Source organism: Pavona decussata, unplaced genomic scaffold (genome assembly GCF_977016875.1).
Source record: "Pavona decussata unplaced genomic scaffold, jaPavDecu1.1 SCAFFOLD_87, whole genome shotgun sequence".
Classification (NCBI taxonomy): domain Eukaryota; kingdom Metazoa; phylum Cnidaria; class Anthozoa; order Scleractinia; family Agariciidae; genus Pavona; species Pavona decussata.
The window spans coordinates 5,147,501-5,167,971 of NW_028145504.1; the positions used below are offsets into that span (position 1 = coordinate 5,147,501).

At 39.6% G+C, this 20,471-nt stretch overlaps 2 protein-coding genes across 3 annotated transcripts in view; one reads left to right on the forward strand and one right to left on the reverse strand.

The window, feature by feature from the left end:
- Positions 1-264, forward strand: part of LOC146474971 (uncharacterized) — a 9,721-nt gene extending 9,457 nt beyond the window's left edge. The window contains exon 2 of the mRNA XM_085116866.1: positions 1-264. This exon is cut by the window's left edge and continues 381 nt beyond it. Within this exon, the coding sequence (XP_084972992.1) occupies positions 1-243 (243 nt within the window). The 3' untranslated portion in view covers positions 244-264.
- Positions 265-8,202: 7,938 nt separating this feature from the next.
- On the reverse strand, positions 8,203-20,205 carry LOC146474972 (phospholipase A2 A2-actitoxin-Cgg2a-like). 2 transcript variants are annotated; one of them, XM_085116311.1, is made up of 5 exons: positions 20,089-20,205; positions 12,637-12,682; positions 10,113-10,263; positions 9,463-9,572; positions 8,203-8,333 (listed from the first exon to the last, which is right to left on the reverse strand). In XM_085116311.1, the coding sequence occupies exons 1-5, from the start codon at positions 20,173-20,175 to the stop codon at positions 8,203-8,205; spliced, it is 525 nt and encodes a 174-aa protein (XP_084972437.1). In that variant the 5' UTR covers positions 20,176-20,205. The 2 variants fall into 2 exon arrangements, with proteins under 2 accessions (XP_084972437.1, XP_084972436.1); XM_085116310.1 differs by lacking the exons at positions 8,203-8,333; positions 9,463-9,572; positions 10,113-10,263; positions 12,637-12,682 and adding exons at positions 15,338-15,545; positions 16,600-16,709; positions 18,652-18,802; positions 19,938-19,983 and having other exon boundaries at positions 20,089-20,200.
- Positions 20,206-20,471: the final 266 nt, after the last annotated feature.

Here is a 20,471-nt window from a genome sequence, read left to right on the forward strand (position 1 = left end):
GGCTATACGCACGGACACTTACACACACGTGTGGATGGACATAAACAAAAAGCTTCTTCAGTGTATAAACACTACCACGAACAGCATGGCGAAGTCCCGAAAGGCCTACTGGGGCGTTTTAGCATTCTGAAAAAGTGTAGAAATAAGTTCGATTGTTTGGTTAACGAAATGCTTTTCATCAGAGACCTAAAACCCACTCTGACCGTGCAAAAAGACTCTATTCGCGCAAAAGTATTTACTTAATTAGCCTTAAACACTATATGCTAATTTATTGTTACACCTTGCCGCAGACTATGTAATTTTTTTATTTCTCCTTGACAATGGGCGTCATGAAGACACCGAAACGTCGGTTTTTATGGTTAATTTTTGCATGTCTCTGAATCATAATAAAAAAAACTATTTACAAAATTATTACAATCATGTGGTAAGAAAAATATATATATATATATTAGTGTAAGCTAAGAAGATGTGGTGGGCTATAAAAAACAAGAAAGCGATAGAATTAAAACAAGACATTTTACCGCATGGCAACATCGCGATTAGCCAGTAAGTAATTTACATGTTTACACTAGTAAAGAAAAAAAAAAGAGTAAATGTGGCACATTAAGCAGAATGGTCAAATTGGATGTGTATGACCTCGTGAAATGTGATCTTAGTTATCATTAAATTGATTTAATAATTCATATGAATTGTTAACAAAGCTATATTAAACACTCGAAAGATAGTTTCTTCCGATTTCTAAACACCTCGATCAAAGTTTGTTAAAAAAGATTTCAAGGCCTAGCGCGTCGTGTTTTCAAACCAATTATAGGTGTTTGGAAATTTGGAAATACTCTTTCTCGTGTTTGATATATTACTTCAAGCATAAATATTCACAGGCGCTAACACATATTTGTTCTGAAAGGTGAAGAGCTGTCACAGTAACAAAGTTTTATGGCTTTCTAATACATACTCGCAACTTATTACCCGATACATTAGGTGCTTCTATCTTCTGCATTTGATACCTTCTGCGTAAGCCGCTGACTTGTTTTTCATGGGCGTAAAAGTGGCGATTTATCTGCTTCCATATACTATAAATTGTTTGGCTCTTTGGGTCTTTGGTCACCTTTTTGTACTCTTAGAGATGAACATGCATTCAAATGCAATCAGTTTTTCCGTATATGGAACAGTCAAGGTACTGAAACACCAGAAAGAATGCGGTATATTTGAAAGAAATGTGAATAAATGATACAGTCGAACCTGTATTAAGCGGTCACCCTCGTCGAATGGCTAAGTGACCGCTTAATACAGGTCACACAGAATACATCCCTTACTTGGTTAAGAAAGTTCGGCGGTAAAATGGTATGACAAAGGAGAGCATGGTATTGAAACAGTAAAACATTAACGCAACGATTTTGCAGCTCATTAGAAGCTCAATTGCCTGGCACGCCATTTGCTACCATATTTAAGTGGTTTCCTTTTACAAGGTGACCGTTTAAAACAGGTCAAGACAATAGAAACAGCTCGCTGGGGCTTGTATAGGGTGACCGCGACCGCTTTATAGAGGTGACCGTTTAATTACGGTGCCGTTTAATACAGGTTCGACTGTAGTTGTATATTTTTTTAGTAAGTGACACTGTTATTAGAGGGTCTCAATAGAGGGATAGACCCTTGAAGTGTATTCGCGGGAGGAGCAATACGACGAACGAACAAGCAACTACTAACAGGCGGCCATGTGCTCAACTCAACTGTATTTGCATAATCTGCAATTCACTAACATATGTCACGTGATGTCACGCAATACACTACATCTTCCCCGCACCTAGTTCACAAAACACAGTTCCTACAAGGGTAACTGATTGTTCCGTAATGTCTGTGCAATCTCATAATGATCACTAAACGCAACTTTAATCCACGTTCAAACAGTTACATAGTCCTTTAAATAACTTGGGGTTCTCCTTGTGCGCTGAGACCTCCTTGCCAGGGATCTTGCGTTTGACTCCTCCTTGCTGATGGAAACGGGCTCTGTGGATGCATCCTTTTGTTCCTCTACTGCCATGGGCGGTACCGGATTTTGCTCAGCGTACACTGCTGACTCAGGTAGGTCGTCCTCCTCCCTCGAGGGTACGTCATGTCGTTTGAGAATGTGATCAACATGCCTACGGGTTACCACACCATCTTCACTCTTGATCGTATATGACAGTGGGCCAGTTCTGCTTTCAATGTGTGCCTTCTTCCATTTGGGTCCCGGACTAAAATTCTTAACCAGAACCTTGTCCCCCTCAGCAAACTGTCGCGCTGTCCTCGTGTTGTCATGCTGCTCTTTCTGGGATGATTGTTGGGCTTCCACGCGCTGCCTTACATCAGGTTGAACGAGATTCAGTCGGGTTCGCAGGCGGCGGTTGAACAGCAGCTCTGCTGGTGTAACTCTAGTTGTTGTCTGGGGCGTTGATCTATATGCCAACAAGAATCTGCTGAGTTTGGTGTGCACTGTACCTTCCGATCCTTCCAACTTTTTCATCCCATCTTTGAAAGTACGGACTGATCTCTCAACAAGACCATTAGACGAAGGGTGTCTAGGGGCAGTTTTCACATGTAGAATTCCATTTTTCGCCATAAAGTTGCCAAATTCTTTACTCGCGAATCCCGTGCCATTGTCTGAAACTAACATGTCAGGCAACCCATGAGTGGCAAAAGCTCTTCTAAGCAGCTCTATGGTAGCTGTCGCACTGATACTGGATGTTGGATACACCTCCATCCACTTGCTATATGCATCAATCACAATAAGAAATAATTGTCCCATAAATGGCCCTGCATGGTCTATGTGTATGCGGGACCAAGGCTTCTCAGGCCATTCCCACGGATGAAGGGGAGCAGCGGCCGGTGCTGCCCTATGTAACTGACATACTTCACACGACTTGACCTTAGCTTCAATGTCATCATCCAACCCCGGCCACCATAGGTAGCAACGCGCCAGACTTTTCATTCTGACTATCCCTGGATGGGTGTTGTGCAAGTCCTCCAGAAGCTGTTGTTGGCCCCTTGGTGGAATAACCACACGGTTTCCCCACAAAATACATCCATTGTGTGTGCTAAGTTCGTCTTTTCTCAAATAATAAGGCTCCAGGCTTTTATCCGGACATTTCTCTCTCAGCCATAGAGGACTCTTCTTAAGACTTGTTGTAACTTACACTGGGTCTGAGGCTGTCCAATCCGCAATGTGATCGGCACCCACTGGCAAGGTTTCCAACTGGTCCATTAAGAGTATTGTTTCTCCAGGAGTGGGGACCCTCGCTATGGTATCCGGCAAAGGTAGCCGACTAAGGCCATCAGCGTTACCATGGTTTTGTCCCTCTTTGTAGACCAGTTCATAGTCATAGGCTGCTAGAAGTAGAGCCCATCTTTGAATTCTTGGTGATGCCATGGTTGGAACAGCTTTATCTGCCTTAAACAGACCCAAACGCGGCTTGTGGTCTGTAAAAATCTTGAATTTCTCTCCGTGCAGATACTGATGGAACTTCTTGAGTCCAAATATCACTGCAGCTCCTTCCTTATCCACTTGGGCTTAATTTCGTTCAGCAGGAGATAGGGTCCTCGAGGCGTACGAGATGGGTCTTTCTTTCCCATCAATGATGTGGGAGAGGACTGCTCCAAGTCCGTAAGGCGAGGCATCACAAGATAACACAAGTTCTTTACTGGGGTCATAATGGACTAAGAGATCTGAGAAATGTAACATGTCCTTAGCTCGGTTAAAAGCTTCCACCTGTCTTTTACCCCATGTCCATTTGCAGTCCTTGGCAAGTAGCTCATGCAAAGGGGCCAAAATAGTCGACAAATTTGGCAAATAACAAGCGTAATAGTTCAACATCTCCAGAAAGGCCTGAAGTTCCTTGACATTACTTGGTGCGGGTGCCTCGTGGATGGCTCTCACTTTGCCTTCTATGGGTTGTATACCATCTCTGTTTATGCAATGCCCCAAATAAATCACTTGGTTTTGTAAGAATACACACTTCTTCAGCTTAAGGCGGATGCCTGCCTTGTCTAATCGAGTCAAAACTTCCTTTAGATTCTCCAGGTGTTTGTCTCTTGTCTTGCCAGTGACAAGAATATCATCAATCCGGACAACAACTTGCGGAATTCCTTGAAGGAGACTTTCAATCGTGCGCTGGAAAATACCAGGAGCTGATGCAATGCCGTATGGGAGGCGATTGTATCTAAAGAGGCCTTTGTGGGTGTTGATGGTTGTGTACTTCTTTGATTCCTCATCCAGCTCCAACTGTTGGTACGCCTGGCTTAAATCCAGCTTTGTGAACTCCATACCTCCCCCCAAGGTTGCATACAAATCTTCGATCTTGGGAATGGGGTAGTTGTCTAACTTGGCTGCTTGATTAATCGTTTGCTTGTAATCCCCACAAATCCTGATAGTGCCATCCTCTTTAACAATGGGGACGATGGGTGTGGCCCATTCGGAGAATTCAACTGGTTCTATAGTTCCTTCTTTGACCAGACGATCCAACTCTGTTTCAATTTTTTCACGCAGGGCATAGGCTGCAGGCCTGGATTTAAGGAATCGAGGCCTCTCCGTGGGGTCGACATAGATTTTCGCCTTCACTCCTGCCAGTGCAGTATTCACAGCGTTCAGTTCCAACACTCTACCCGGCTGAGACAAAGTGTGAAAGGTTTTCTCATCAACAACAGTTGTTGAGGCCCCAGTATCAATTTCCATTGTAACATTCACTCCATTTACTAACACTGTCACTTTGTAAGGGTTGTGGCCTCTACTTGAATTCACACAAAACAGCTCGCCATACACATCTCCCTCCTCCCCAGCATCTTCATCAAAAACATTAACAACATCCTCTAACTGGTGTAAGTTACCTGACCTCTGCTTGCCAGAATATCCCCTCTGATCACTTTTGTTCGGTCGCACATCTTGCTTTTCACCTCTCGACTGATTTTTGTTGCGATTTGGACACCTGTCGGCAATGTGGCCTTTTTGTTTGCAATAGTAACAGTTCAGGTCCTTAAACCGGCATGTATGTGCACTATGGTTCCCACCACACCGAAAACAAACCGATCTCCGCGGTATGCGAAGGCCGTCCGTCCCTTCTGCCTGTACCGTTACCTTGTTTACCGACTCCGACTCCTTCGATTCCTGAAGCACGGTCATATTTTTCATTGTGACTTGCGATTTCATATGCCTTCTGGAAGGTCAATTTCTTTTCCACAAACAGACGTCGTTGTATCTTCTCATCTCGGATTCCGCACACAATCCTGTCTCTCAGCATTGTCTCCGGAGTATCTCCATACTCACAGTGTTCGGCCAAATTCCTCAGCGCTGCCACAAAATCTGCTACTGATTCTCCTTCGGTGCGAAAACGGTTGTTGAATTTAAACCTTTGTACAATTTCCGATGGCTTTGGAGCTAAATGATCCTGAATAAGCTTTACCAGTTCCTGGTACGATTTTTCTCCCGGTTTTGCTGGGGCTAGAAGGTCACTCATCAACTTGTACGTCTTGCTTCCACACACACTCAACAGAATTGCCCGCCGTTTCGCTTTGTCCCCCGGGGACTCATGGCCGATACCATTTGCATCAAAATAATGTCCTAAGCGCTCCGTATAATGCTCCCAAGTTTCCGTCTTCTCATCAAACGTATCTACTCTACCGAATAAAGTCGACATATGGAATCATCGTCGCCAAATGAAGTGTATTCGCGGGAGGAGCAATACGACGAACGAACAAGCAACTACTAACAGGCGGCCATGTGCTCAACTCAACTGTATTTGCATAATCTGCAATTCACTAACATATGTCACGTGATGTCACGCAATACACTACAACCTTATTCCAAAATGGCTACTCTTTTTAATATTCTTTTGTTGGTATTTAAATTAGCCCTTCTTGCCTCGTTCTTAAGCTTATAAATCAAAAGAATATATTACCTTGAACGAGGCAAGAAGGGCTAATTTGAATGCAAACAAAAGAATATTAAGGTGGAAGCCATTTTGGAATAAGATTTATAGCTTTGACGGTTGACGGTTAAATGTTGCTATTTTAATGGTTGACGGTTAAATGTTAGGGCTTTTGACGGTTGACGGTTATCAAAAGGAAATTTCTTCCACGAGTTATTATTATCTCTTGCGTTTTTTAATATTAACACTTGTGCTCTGGGGGTTGTTTTGTGGTCAGAAACACGTTATCAATGCAGTAAATAATTCATATTTTGAACCGGAAGTGCTTCCAGACGGAAGTTAGTTGTGATGTCAGTTTAGACGCAAATTAAGTGGAAAAGATCAGCAAAGACTATATTAGGAACATGGAAACCGGTTGAAAGGTTGACACGATTGTTTGTAAGCCAGAAGTCTTGGATATGCAGCTGAAATAGTGTTATTTGAAAGACCTTGAAACCGTTTGACGGCTGATAGTACTTTGCTTTTTTTTTTGCGGTTGACGATTAAATTTTAGGCTGTGTGACGCCGGACGGCTAATCCTAGTGAAACCCTCTTATTGTGGGAAAAATGAATCCGGCCCAGTTCTCCCAACAAAGTCGAACCTATTACCTTCCGATTAATACTTCCGATGCTCTACCACTGACAACTAACCTAGTTTAATGGACTCGCTCCTACGAGTCTCCAGTAGCTCAGTTGTAGATCTGATCCCAACTAGTAATCGGAGGTCCTTAGGTTGAACTGTGACTTTCTTTTTGTAGATATGCCTATGTTACTGACTGAAAAAAAAAATACACCCATCTATCAAAAATGTGGGTTTGGTTCAGTTCAAGTTTGATCTGTTACCTATGTTGCAAGGTCAGTTAGCCGGCGGTTTTAGACTGAGTACCGTAAAAGCAAAACCAAAGAAATTACTCTGACCAATCACAACGTACATAAACAGCACGATGAACCAATTTATTTAAGAAGTGAGACTCGTGGCTTCCTGAGATTTTACCGTCTTTCAAAACAAATACTTTTTATGTTATATCAAAAACAACTATTTTTTTTTTGCGCACTACGAGGTGCAGGTCGTAATTAGAATGAGCGAAACAAAACATTACGCCGGTGTATAACGCGTCGTCTGCTGAAGGCATAGATGCATTTTTAATTCAGTGTTTAATGAGGACATTACTATTTTGCTTTTTAACGTTATTGAACTGCTTCTAAATCTAAATCTAAATGTCGTTGTGTCGGCAAAGTCGTGAGACATCACGCCAACTCTAAAATAATAATAAATAAAACTATACTAAAATATACAAAATAACAATAAAAGTTAATCTACCAATGAGAATTAAATTAAATTAGTTTACTTTTAAAAATACAGAGAGATTGGCTGGAAACAGTTTCTTCTGGAAGTTTGTTCCCTTCAGTAATCGTCCTGGGAAAGAAAGCAAATCTAAAAATATCTTTACGTCCTTTCGATACTTTTGCTTGAGGCAGAAGCAAAATTAATTCTTATCAGAAAAATGGTCCAAAGTTAAAGAACCAGTAGTCAGTCGAACAAGATTGTCTCATATATCGGCTTTAAACGCTCGTCACTGGCACGGAATCGAATATTTGCCTATAATATGGCCTATCATCAGTTCATCTGTTTCATATCTACTCATATTTTTACCAGCTGATACAAAATTGCCTTCTTCCCTAGTTTGTACCAAACTCAATTATATTTTCCCTTTTCTTAATCACGAAAGCATCTGTTTATTCTTCACGCCTTAACAACCAACATTTCTGTTGTTGCTTTCTGGGTGCAGTTAGCCTTAGTTTTTCTCTTTTCAGAAGTTCATAAAAAGGACAATTATGACGTGAAAACGATGTTCCGAAACCTAAAAGAAAATTTGGTTGTCGACGCCACTGAACTTTGTTGTTCCGATATAATTAATCTCTTCAGAGTGATTAGAACCGAATGATAAATGAAAACAGTTCAAAAGTTAGTGATGAGTTGATATGAATAATACCCTTAGAAATTACCCACTGAAATTGAATCTAACTACTACTTCTACAGCCGGATCTGTCATGTCAGGGAGCTAAGGCTAATATCACTCAAAATTTCCTCCTTCATCCAGTTTACTTATATCGGTCCTGACTTTCTGATCCAGTCTTAGTTCTCCCCCCGAGAACACACACTAATTAGTGGCATGGACATCACACAAAAGGCATTTTAAAGATATTTTATTCTCTATTTTTAAACGACGTACGGGTCGATTACGATTTCTGTTAAGTGACGTCAGATCTAGCATTTCGATTGGTCGTAGTTCTTCAAACTGTTTTTGAATTTGGAATCGTACTTTTTGAAGCACTTTGTTGCCATAACATCGCATTCACAAAGCTCTTTCTGGCAGCGAGAATTCGGAGGTCTTGACGCTGAAAATAAATGATCAGGGAAACAGTGTGGTATAAGGATAATTTCAGATGAAACTGCAACATGATTGTAAAGTTAAATGCACACTTAACAGGGGCGTAGCGTGGGATTTTGGAGATGTACGTACAAGAATAAATTTTTCGTAAGCGCCGTAAGCGCCTTTTGGCGCTTACAACTAGGGGGGATTCTGGGAACATGCTCCCCCAGAAAATTTTGAAATTTAGGGTCTCGGAAATGCCATCTCCTGGTTGTTCTACGGGGCATTTTCAATAAATAATGCGGCAAAAATGCAGTAGAAAGTTGTTTATTTTAACCATTTCCCTAGTGTTTTCTGTAAGCTACAGTGTGCCGAAAAGAAAAAAAAATACAAAAACAATGAAGACAGGTCACAAGCAAAAGGCAGGGCGTCGACCCTTTAATATAAAGACGGGCAAATTCCGTTACCAATCTGTCAATATCCACGTTCTTTATATGTTTACGTATCTGAGGGATTGCTAGGGAGGTTAATCTTTCGTCCGTCATCGTAATAGTTATTAGTGGCCAGCACTGAATGATTAATGCTTGGATTATGGGAATTCTAATAAAAAAAAAAACGCCAGTATAATGTGAAAATATGAATTTTTTACTCAGCAAATTTAAATGGAATTTTTTTTCTCAGATCTCGGCTGTACGCACGGGCGTACGTGCGTATATGGACGCTACGCCCCTGCTTAAGAAGCACTGAAATGTGAAGTATAATGTTTCTTAACCATAGGCCATTGCTAGTTTAACAATACATCAGCTTTTGCCAGGAAATAATACTTTGGATACATCATAACTCGCGCCACGTGAGTCTGGCCCCGTGCATTCAATCAGAGACCAAGAGAAAATAATCAGCCATATCATACATTAAATATCAGTGAAAAATGAAATTATATTCAGCTTTAAGCTTTCTTCTGGGGAAGGCATTCATGTTCTAAACAAAACTGTAGGTACGAAAGAGAATGACATACTTATCTCGTACAAATACAATAAAACGTGGTCTCCTGGAGTTAAAAGAGATAATAACTTTATCAAGAAAATGCAAGTGAAAGCTTAGAATTTCTCTACGTATTGAATCGAGTTACGACTACTTCCCTATGAATGACTTACCACAATTCGTGCAGCCCCTTACCACGTACGTAGTGGCGTACAATTGAGCCGATTTACAAATCTTCTTGTCAGTCAGCTTGTTGTAACAGGCGTCATGTTCATAACAACACCTAAAACGGTGATTAAAAATCAGTTGCAATAAAACAATTATATGTATGAATATGTAGGAGTCGTCTGATTGTGTTCGTGGATAGTTGTATCTATTTCTACACCTGACGAGAAAGAGACAATGTATTTATCAGTCCGCAACCCGTATAGGCATATTCAGGAAAGACTCTGAATCATATATATTTATATATTCCACTGCGTATAAAAGGCGGAGGATGTTTGTCACATGAACCAAGTTTAATGACCTTGCTCCCACAACTCTCCTGTGGTGTGGTAGAGCATCTAAACTAGTAATCGGAAGCTCAAAAGATCGTCTCTTTTGGGAGGACTCTTTTTTTTTTCAGGATGCCTGTGTCACTGCCTCATCATTGAAAAAAATACGTATTTCTCAATATAGAAAATGTTTGCGTGCAGTGCGGAAACCAAGACACAGTAATCCACCCCCATACCCACCCCCCGCACTCCTTCATATTGTTAAGCAGTGTTCAGTTTGTATAAAATGCATTTGACATTGTACTTGACGTGCATTTCGTACTTTTTACCGATCGATATCGTCAATTGGCTCTCCTTTTCCTCCCAATCCACAGTAGCAGCCATAACCATTATAGTCAAGTGAGTTTCTCTTAACTTCGCAAAGGATCATAACTCCAAACTGTACACTGCTCCGCTTCGTCCGCGCCAGGAACCTGTCTGCTAAAGTTTTAAAGAGGAAAAGACATGATTGTGGTTACGCATAACCCTTGCGTTTCTTCTTCCAGTTATAGAATTAAACTGGTCTTCTTCGCAGCCTTCGTTTGGGCTCGGTATAACGAACAATATTCTCCAGCCCGGCAAACGTTACAGGTAAAATGTATGGAACAGAACCTCCTGATCAATATAACAAACTCCTCGTTATAACAAACACAATCCCGAAGCCCAAACGTAAAATCTTCCCCGATATAACAAATAAATTTCAAACACGCGACAAAAGATGAATGCGGAACAGAACAACAGCGATGAAAATCCTTTAATCCTGTAGCAAGAGAACAACTTGTCAGTCGGAAACTCATTATGCATAAAGTATGTGCTATAGGGGAAGGTATTACCTGACCTGAGTGTACAGTTTTCCAGTGCCATAGCTATCATAAATGTATCAGGTGTACTGCAGCTTCATAGAGATATTAACCCAATCTAGACCCCGGGGGGGGGGGGGGGGGGGGAAGGGACGGATTCTGCGCGCAGAGACTTTGAACCTGTATAATCTTTTTTAATATTTGCGCAAACGCCATGAAAGTCCAGGACTTTTCCGGAATTTTGTCTTGGAAAAATAAGATGTGGTCGGTTAGTGTTCATTTTCTTTGATGTTACCGTTAGCAACCAATTCTTTGAGAGACAGATTTTTTCTGAATACTTTTTTTAAAAGTGGAGAAAAACTACTTTGGTAATTTGGTGTTTTTTGCTCATATTAGTGTTCCTTTATTTGGTTTTGATTAAGTTTTGCCTAATTTCTGCGCTTTCCTGAAGAAATTCAGAAATCGAAGATACTGGATCCACGATTGCTGCCATTTGCACATCATGACCTAATTACCACGTCATATGATGTCAACACTTCCAGTTGCGGACCTTAAACGAAAAATGTTTGGACGTACTACTCCAAGCTTCACTGTCCTAACTTCTATAGTTACGAAGTTATGGAGGCTAGATAGGTTAAAAGCACAAACGTCATTCAATCGTTCCGACCCGGAAATGCTGTGTAATGCAACGTAGCACCGTTACAAAGCAATTATCAACTTTACCTACAATCACGAACATTGGAAGGCGTCAAAACTGGGACAACAAAAGCATAAAAAAGATGAAATACACACTTCTTCACTGATAAAACCGAGTAAACGAACATGAACAAAACTTCACATGGAAAAGCACATCCTTGTGAGCGCTTAGGAGAAAGCAATTAGATGAATAATTTTGCGCCGATCGAGTAGCACAGCAAATTACTTTTTTGGGATGGAGTTCATCAAGAACAGCTGCCTGCTGGATACGAAGGTTTTTACAAGACTACCAAAAACCATCGCCTATGTCAGGTTGAGGCAGTCACTGCTTCGTCAAATTGGCAGCTTTTTCATCTCGACTGTGAGCACCACTGTAAGACAATTGCGTTATTGCCTCGGGCGTTAGCGAGAATTATTCGTGTAGTCCGACAATCCGGCAATTCAGAGTGAATGAAAAAGACCAGAGTAGCTCACACCCTGAACAACGAGTACCATGCAGGTGAGCATGAACCCGGCAAATTCAGCGCGAAGACATCCCAGTGATGTTAGCCATACGATTCTTGGTACTGAAACTCGCCCCGTCTACGTTAGCCGCAAGATCGATCAAAGACATAATCGAACTCAGGTGACGAAAGATTAGAGGAGTCCCCAATGTTGGACCAACAGTGCGTTTTATATGTTTTCATGTGGGACTTCTGCGATGCCGTTTACTGATGTCGGCTGCAAACGCTGACACTCGCATCAACGCGAATCATATAAGAGGAGCACAAGAATTCTGACTGCCACATTGATAATCACTTGAGAGAGCTCCATAGAAAAGAGTCGGCATCGAGGGAACGTTCTCAGTCTTGTGACCACACCAGTGTAAACTGGATTACCTTATTTTCGAAATGCTTTTTATTCGGCAGCTATGGCCAAGCTTGAACAAACATAACAGTATAACTCGATCTGACAAAAATTGTTTTCAGTCTCCTTTTTAAGACTCCTAATCATTTAGAAGGATGTGTTTATCCGTGTGAAGCTTTCCATTGTTCTTTTCTTCCATTTTATCAGTTTACTATTGTATATTTTATCTTTTTTTTACACCTCAGTATCGTCACATTTTTAACGCCTTTTAACATTGTTTAAAAATTTCAATCTTTTGGATTGTTATATGTGTTTTAAAATATCATTCTTCTCAAGGACTCGAACTTGAAATGACTTATAATGTTCTGTTCTTAAATCACTCAAAAGCCTTGTAGAACACAAAAACCACAATAGCAACCAGAACAAGAATAACATTCAAGTGATTGTGAAGTTGCAACAGTTGTAAGCATACCTCCTTTTTCATCCCAGCTGGCATCTTCCATGTCATTGACTTCATGCTGTTAAAAAAAGGGGTTCTTCCATTAATCTTGGTAAATTTTGTCATTCCATGGTAATCCATGGTAAGCTTTAAAAATGTCATTACAACAGTTGTAACTTATATTACCTTTATTTCTGAAGGAAACGAAATTGCGGCTTGGATAAGTGTCAAGGCAACAAATATTAACATCGAGGGCATTTTCATGAGCAACCGTGAAAGAGTCACTAACTTGAAATTTAAAGCAATATTTAAGTTTGAGAAGAGTATGTAAAATGCGCTTATTTTAAGGATAATATCTGAATTAAAGACATTTACCATCAGTGAAGCAGCTGTGTTATCTAAGTTCAAATTGAGATCAAAACAGCTGCTTTTAAATAAATATTTTTTTCTCATCATAAACATTAATTATCGATGAATGGTAACGGATGAAAAATTAGTTAGATTATATCTCGCTTCAGGTAGTTTGAAAACATCCTTTAATTAAACTGTTTTTAATCTATTTTCACTACTTGGAAGAAAGAAACGAGGGTTGAGAGTCTCATTGTAGAAATTGATGAGCATTTAATGAAATTCGTAATAAACTGGCCAGGCCCTGCAGTGACAAATGGTTATTGGTTGCTTGGCAAAAGAAGAAGAAAATGTTGCGTATGGCAGAACGGTCAGATTGGATGTGTATGATAACGTGAAGATATCATTACCGTGAAGAAGATTTGGAAATGTGATCTCAATTATTCTAAAATTTGGTTTCATAGATTTATCATAAATTTCAATTTGATTTTCTGCCAAAAATTATAAACTTTTTGAGACGCTTTATCAAACACTCCGATTTCTCAACACCTCTATGACCTTCTACCAAAGACTGATAAAAAGAATAATAAAATAAATAAAACCGGCAGCGCGTCGTTTTTTCACCCAATTCGTTCTCGTTGTTTGGAAATTGGATGAAACAATGAACTGAGTGACTCTTCCTCGTGTATGATTTAACGTCAAGTATACATATTCACACGCGCTAAAACGTGTTTGTTCTGAAAGCAAGAGATGTCACAGTGATAGATATCTTTTGTCACAGCTTTGTAGCTTTCTAATGTCGCGCTACTTTAAAAAAAGCCTAATCAAACACACAAAATACTCGCAACTTATAACACGATACATTAGGTGCTTCTTCCTTCTGCATTGCCCCTGAGTTGTTTTTTGATGTTTTTCTGTTTTTTTTTTTAGATCTAAAATTTCATGCGAGTAATTTAGGAGGCGATTTATTTGGTTTCACATACTATTAAAAGGTTGCCTCTTTGGGTCTCAGTCACCTTTTTGAAGTCCTAGATATAAACGTGCATTCAAATGCAGTAAGTTTTTTTTCCGAAATAGAATATAAGTCAAGGTACTGAAACACCAGAAAGAACGCGGTATATTTGACAGAAATGTGACTTTATGTTTTTAGCCAGGTGAAAAAATGTTACATGTATTATTTTAGTCAATGATAAAGGCTAAGAACACGGTCGGATAAAATCCGAATTCTCCCAAAAGAACCTATGACATTCCGATTTGAGACGCTTGGCCGTTAGATTAGGTTCGTGTGACAAACTCATTGATGGAGTATCAGAACTTAAGTAATCGGAAGATCATATTGTCGACTCCTTTCGGGAGAACTCGAATTTTCTTTTCCGAGTTTGCCTTGCCTTTTACCGAAAAAAAAAATCCACTTGGGTTTGGTTTAAGTGAAAATTCAATGTGTTTCCTATATTACAAAATCATTTAGCCGGCGTTTTTAGATTGAGTCTCGTAAAAACAAAACCAAAGAACTTACTCTGACCGATCACAACAGACATAAACAGCACAATGAACCAATCACAATTCGAAGCAAATACGTGGTCACCGGTGCTAAGCGCGGGAAAACGCGTGCGGCCAATCAAGTCACTATTGGTTTTGGTTCGCAATTGGCTTTCTATTGGTTGAGGAAATGGCTGGAACTTTGCCAACCAATCACACGGCACATTAAAGCAAAACCGAAACAGGGGCAAAATTGCCCTCGACACTCAATTGAAAGCTGCTCCATCATCAAAACTGTTCCAATGGTAATCTGAAACAAACAAAATTAAACGTCAAACCGGGAAGATTAAGCGACAGCATATATTGTTTATAGCCAAGTCCTTCTTTCCCACAACCGCCGCCGAGTCGATTATGTTAGATGCAACATCCCCCAAGGTCGGAACATCAACAAAATGGCGAATGTAACAGCTCGCACTTGATTTTCTTTTGCATGTTTCACACATCGTTTGGATCTTCCCATCAGTTCCGCCGTTTATTTGCCCACTATATTATCATTGGAATCCTTGGAGTGAGACGAAACTGATAATAATGGCGTGCGTTTAATTTCTCAAACTCCAGAAAATATTTCGGACCCGAAAAACTCAGTTATCATACACAAACTTCATTACCAAAACAAAAAATCAATTTTTGATCATTTTCCCAAGATTAATAAACACATTGAGTTAGTTTGTACGAAAACTAACCGGCAATCTGAAGACCTTTCGCACCCGAAAGTTCTTCTGCAGCTTCGAGAAACGCACGCCTGATTTCTAATCATTTATTCTTCCCAAGAACACACACTAATTAGTCACATCCCGACAACATAAAAATCACACAATTGACATTTTCAAGATGTTTTATTCTCTGTTTTGAAACGACGTACAAGTCATTTATTGCTCCAAATCCTTTTGTTGTGATTTCTGTTCAATGACGTCAGATCTAGCATTTCGATTGGTTATAGTTCTTGAACCTGTTTTTGAATTTGGAATCGTTCTTTTTGAAGCACTTCGCTGCCAAAGCATCGCATTCACACAGCTTTTCCCGGCAGCGAGATCTGAAAGGTCCTGACAAGCGCACTGAAAACGAAAGATAGAAACAGTGTGGCGTCAGGATCATTTGTTGGCACTGCAAGATGATTGTACAGTCAAACACACACTTGAGAGGCACTGAAATGTAGACTTAGGAGGGCTTCGTGAATCTGGCCCCAGGCATTCAATCAGAGACTTTGAGACAATACACTCTTTTTGTTTACAAGAACGCCTATTTTGGGGGCTGAGGCTGAACGCTCTTATTTTACTTTATTTATTATTATTATTACAATTATAATAATTATTATAATTATTATAATTATAATAATTATTATTATCATTATTATTATTATTATTATTATTATTACTATTTTATTTTTTTGAGCAATTTGAGCCTGAAAACGTTCTTTACATGTTCTTAAAGTTATGTGGTAGAGTAATGCAATAAATCAATGCGGACGTGACCAGGAAACCTATCAAACTGGTGCATTGTTTGCTGTGATGTGGTAAGTTGCTTGTCAGATGGTTGTGGGGCTTGTTTTGATGCTTTGACTACAAACTGAGTTGTTCATCAGCGTATCATGCAATAAGAAAACCAAAAACGTCCCTAAGTATTTGAGTCAGTTGTCCAGCTAATTAGACTACAGTTTTACAGTCGTCATGCTGTTATACAGTCCTGTTTCACTACACGTTTACCTTTATTTATACTACTCACAAAAACAAAACAGACACAAAAAAACGCAAATGAGCGAAATCAAGATTCTTAACTGACTCTCAGCCTGGGTATGTTCTTAGTATATTCTTAAAATTTTGGTTAATCTTAGCCTTATAAAAAAGGTTCTGTTTTAAAAAAAAGAGTGTAATCACCCACATCAAACAAACATTAAATATTTAAAAGGGAACTAAGCTTTCCATTGGTGCAGACATGATCTAAACAAAACCATTGAGACGAACGAGAATGACAGATCTTAATACAAATTTATTAACGTTTATCGAGGAGTTAAAGGAGAAAATAACATTTAATCAAGCAAATACAAATGAAAGCTTAGAATTTTTTCACGCATTGGATTAGGTCACCACTACTTCTCCATGAATGACTTACCACAATTCGTGCAGCCCGTTACCACGTACGTAGCGGTGTACAATTGAGCCGCTTTACAAATCTTCTTGTCAGTCAGCTTGTCGTAACAGGCGTCATGTTCATAACAACACCTAAAACGGTGATTGAAAATCAGTTGCAAATAAAACAATTATATACACGAATATATATGAATATGTAGGAGTCGTCAGATTGTGTTCGTGGATGGTGACAAGGAAGAGACAGTATTTATCAATTAGCAACCTGAAGACTGAATTGTATACTGTATATTTATACCCATTACGTCTATGTGGAGTGTAGCTCAGTGGTAGAGAATCAGAACTAGTAATAGGAAAGACATAGGTTCGACTCCTGTTGGGAGAACTTGAATTTTTTCGGAGTATGCCTTTCCGGCTCACTAAAATAAATCACATCTATCATTTATTCACCAGGCTTAAACCATGCCATAACATTCAGTCTTTCACAAATTTCATTCATCTATACCAGCATTCAAATCCTACCAGTATGGAGGATGCCTGTCACATGAATTAAGTTTAATGGTCTACAATCATCGTCAATTTCTGTTGGGAAGGTTAGAAAACAAGCCCGGTATCGGCAATGTTTATTAGTTAGAGGGGGGTGAATAGGGGTATGTAAATCCGCCGATCCGCTTAAATTAATGTCTGAATCCGTCGATCCACTCAAAAAATCAACTAAATCCGAATCCACAAATTGTTTGCTGCGTTAGATGATACGCGAGATACAAAGCGACTTCGGTTGTTGGAGTTGCCTTGCGTGATGTTGAGGATGACTATCAACGAAATATTTATGTAACCACCGTCTGTATCGAAACAAAATCTTGCGGATACGAGAAAAAAGAGCAAGCTGGAACTTCCTAACAACCAAAATCCAAAATCTGGGCCCCAAAACTTGATAAAACCGCGATCTGCTGTGATCATAGGATCCGCAGATCTTTTAAATTTTCCTCTGCATCCAGAATCCGGGCTAAAATATTTACCAAATCCGCCGATCCGTAGACTTATTCCCCCCCCTCTAGTTACGTTTGTTTACGCCTTCGTTTGTCGTTTCCCCCACCCCCTTGTTCAGTGTTGACTTCCCCACGAAGATTATTGTATAAAGGTTTACAGTTGAAACTCAACATTGATACGGGAGGGTCGGGGAGGGGGGGGGGGGGGGGGGAGGAACTTGAAAGCAAGGCAAAACTTAGCAACTTCCCAAGAGTTTTGGCGATGATTGCAGCTGTCACGATCTGTCACGAGTCTCGTATGGTGGTAGAGCAATTCAGAACAAGATCAGAAGGTCATAGGGTCGACTCCTTTTGGAAGGACTCGGACTTTTTTCTTTTCCTTTTTTAGAATCGATGCCTGTGTAACAGCCTCATAATTAAAAGAACACAGCTATCTCAACGTAGAAAATGTTTGCGCACGATGCCGAAACCATGAAACCATAAACTACCCCTATACTCCCCCTCCTCCTGAGCGGCCGCGCGACTCCATACTGATAAGCAGTGTTCAGTTTGCATAAAACCACAGGGCGCCCGCACAATGTGTCTGTGTAGCCGATTGTTATTATATAGTAAATGCACTGGATTTACCGTTTGCTTCACCTATAGCGATATATCGCTAACTATGTATATAAATCAATGATAAATAAACGTTGAATTACCTTATCTGTGGTATATAGTCGTCCTTTTACCTCAAAAGCGGTTTTTGAGTGATTTTGAAGGAGTTTGAGTTCGCCGTTGACTGTTCCATATATTTTCCTTATATATGGAACAGTCAACGGCGAACTCAAACTCCTTCAAAATCACTCAAAAACCGCTTTTGAGGTAAAAGGACGACTATATACCACAGATAAGGTAATTCAACGTTTATTTATCATTGATTTATATACATAGTTAGCGATATATCGCTATAGGTGAAGCAAACGGTAAATCCAGTGCATTTACTATATAATAACAATCGGCTACACCGACACATTGTGCGGGCCCCCTGTGATAAAACAGGATAAAATGCATTACAGATTTGCACTTTACGTGCATTTTGTTCTTCTTACCGATCGATATCGTCAATTGGCTCTCCTTTTCCTCCCAATCCGCAGTAACAACCATAGCCGATGTATTCAAGCGGGTTTCTTTTAACTTTGCAAAGGACCATAGCTCCAAACTGTACACTGCTCCGCTTCGTGCGCGCCAGGAATCTGCCGACTAAAGTTTCAAAGAGGAAAAGACACGATTGTTGTTTCGCATAACCTTTGCGTTTCTTCTTCCAGTTATAGAATAACTGAAGGAGTAAGAAAAACTTGGTGTAGAATTAAGGGTTTTATCAATACCAATCCCTCGTTTCAGGTCTCAATAAGGATGAATACCTCATCAATATTTGTCACGTACTGTCCCGTATTGCATTACATAAATTTGATGCCAAGAATTGTGGATGGATTTAATCACTTGTAAATTCATATATTCGAAGCGTGCGGTTGATCACTGCGAACACTAACCCGATACTTCCCCGAAGGACTTGTGTTGGGAACGCGACAATAGTCATGATTCAATTCATCTCCACAGCGCTTCCTCTCTACTTTATCAAACCTTCCCACAAAGGTCTTAGATGTGACTCCTTTCAAGGACTCGTATCTTTCTTTGCATATCCTGACGCCCTTCACAAACTGAAAATTGCTGACTCAACTTAAATCAGGAAAAATTCTTCAACCATTGGAACAGTGCGCGGTTGTATGTCTCTTTCATGTGAGACCTGTACGATGCAGGTTTATGTCTGCTACACACGTCGACATTTGCGTCAACGTATCACATAAGAGGAGCAAAAGAATTCTGACATTGATAATCCGACTGAGAGAGCTCCCTGGAAAAGAGACCGCATCGAGCGAAGGCTCTCAGTCTCGTGAAAGTGCCATTGTAAACTGGATTTCCTTATTTTTGAAATGCTTATTGTTCGTCTAAATGTTTTCTCCTTTATAACTCTCTAATTATTTGAAAGGATGTGTTTATCCATGTAAAGCTTTTTAAAGCCGTTTTATCAGTTTACAAGTATATATTTTACCTTCTTTTCACACCTTTATAGTCACATTTTTAACGCCTTCCAATGTTCTTTAAAAATTTCCAACTTTTGGATTGTTATATGTGTTTCTCCCAAAGGACTTGAAATTGAAAATGACTTATGATCAATCGAACCGTTGTTCATTCTTGGCGCTAACGTTTATCAATAAATAATAATGTTTTGTTTTTAAATCACTTAAAAGCCTTTGTAGGACACAAAAACCACAGTAGCAACCAGAACAAGAATAACATTCAAGTGATTGTGAAGTTGCAACAGTTGTAATCATACCTCCTTGTTCATCCCAACTGGTATCTTCCATGTCATTGACTTGATGCTGTTATTAAAAATTTTGGTAAATTTTGGTAAATTTTGTCATTCCATGGTAATCCATGGTAAGCTTTAAAAATGTCAATAGAACAGTTGTAACTTATATAATTACCTTCTTTTCTGAAGGGAAAGAAATTGCGGCTTGGATAAGTGCCAAGGCAACAAAGATTATCATCGAGGGCATTTTCATGAGCAACATAAGAGAGTCACTAACTTGAAATATTAAAAAGCAATATGTTAGTATGAGAAGAATATGTAAAATACGGTGAAACAGCTGCGTTATCTAAAGTTAAATAGAGATCAAAACAGCTGCTTTTAAATAAATACTTTTCACATACAGTGCACAGTAATTATCGATGGATGGAAAAGGATGAACAATTAGTTAGATTATAGCTCGCTTCAGGTAGTTCGAAACATCCTTTAATTAAGCTGTTTCTTTTATCTATTTCCACTACTTAATAGAAAGAAACGAAGGTTGAGAGTCTCATTGTAAAA

Coding starts and splice junctions, on each gene's coding strand:
- LOC146474972 (XM_085116310.1), bottom strand. CDS start 20,175: ATGTTGCTCATGAAAATGCCCTCGATGATAATCTTTGTTGCCTTGGCA. Junction 18,803..19,937: donor CAGTTGGGATGAACAAGGAG/GTATGATTACAA, acceptor TTGAAACTTTAG/TCGGCAGATTCCTGGCGCGC. Junction 16,710..18,651: donor CCAATTGACGATATCGATCG/GTAAGAAGAACA, acceptor TCACCGTTTTAG/GTGTTGTTATGAACATGACG.